This window comes from Phaethon lepturus, unplaced genomic scaffold, assembly GCF_000687285.1.
Source record: "Phaethon lepturus isolate BGI_N335 unplaced genomic scaffold, ASM68728v1 scaffold33858, whole genome shotgun sequence".
Taxonomy (NCBI): Eukaryota; Metazoa; Chordata; class Aves; order Phaethontiformes; family Phaethontidae; genus Phaethon; species Phaethon lepturus.
In genome coordinates, this window is record NW_010560311.1 from 5,042 (window position 1) to 6,021 (window position 980).

General features: G+C 62.8%; 1 protein-coding gene across 1 annotated transcript in view; it reads left to right on the plus strand.

The window, feature by feature from the left end:
• The window catches only part of LOC104625881 (N-acetyl-beta-glucosaminyl-glycoprotein 4-beta-N-acetylgalactosaminyltransferase 1-like), a gene marked incomplete at both ends in the record, with an annotated part of 5,003 nt that extends 4,031 nt beyond the window's left edge, over positions 1-972 (plus strand). The window contains 3 exons of the mRNA XM_010293636.1: positions 68-304; positions 686-758; positions 853-972. Coding sequence (XP_010291938.1) covers positions 68-304; positions 686-758; positions 853-972 — 430 coding nt within the window. The remainder of the gene's footprint in view (positions 1-67; positions 305-685; positions 759-852) is intronic.
• Positions 973-980: the final 8 nt, after the last annotated feature.

Sequence of the window (980 nt, forward strand, 5' to 3'; positions counted from 1 at the left end):
CGGTCTGGCCCCAGGGGGATGAGGTTATTGCTTCTCACGAGATGCTGAGGCTATTGCTTCCCATCAGAAGGGACGTTGGTTTGGTTGGGGAAGGGGGTGCTCTTGGGACCCCCGTGGTGAGCCCGTGCTGTTTGTGGCTGTGTCTGGCAGTGAAGAATCAAGCCCGCTGGGTCCAGCAGTTCATCTCGGACATGGCCCGCCTGCACGGGGCTACGAAGGACGCCAACTTCAACGTCATCCTGGTGGACTTTGACAGTGATGACATGGACGTTGAGAAAGCCCTGCGGGATGCCCGGCTGCCCCGGTAACCCACCCCACACAAGCTCCGGGTCCCACCCTGCTCCCCTGGGGGCTGCCAAGGCGGGGGTCTGCAGGGCTCCTCATGGTGGGACAGGCTACCCTGGTGGTGTCCACACAACCTGCTGCTCCTTCCCGAGCCTGGCATGGGTTTCGGCCTCGCTGCCCCTCTCCTCCCCCTTTTTGGGGGGTTTACACTTGTTTCCCGGGTGGAGGAGATGGGAATGCGGAAACCTCCTCTGCCTCCATGGTGGGACCCTCGGCAGGAGTTGTAGGCACCTGACCCCCTTCTTGAGGAGGTCCCATCTCCTTGCTGGTGGTCCCCGTCCTCCTCTTGGCTGTGTCCCTTTCGGCCACCAGCACTAATCCCCCTGTTCTCTCTCCTCAGCTACCAGTACCTGCGGCGCACGGGGAACTTTGAGCGCTCGGCCGGGCTGCAGGCGGGTGTGGACATGGTCGAGGTGAGCCGGGCGAGCGGAACCAGCTCTCACCCTGGCTCCTCTCCTGGAGCTGTTTCGCCCGGATCCTGACGCTCGTGTCCATCCCCTCCTGTAGGACGGGCACAGCATCGTGTTCCTCTGCGACCTGCACATCCATTTCCCCCCCAATATCCTGGACAGCATCCGGAAGCACTGCGTGGAGGGGAAGCTGGCCTACGCGCCCATTGTCATGAGGCTGAGCTG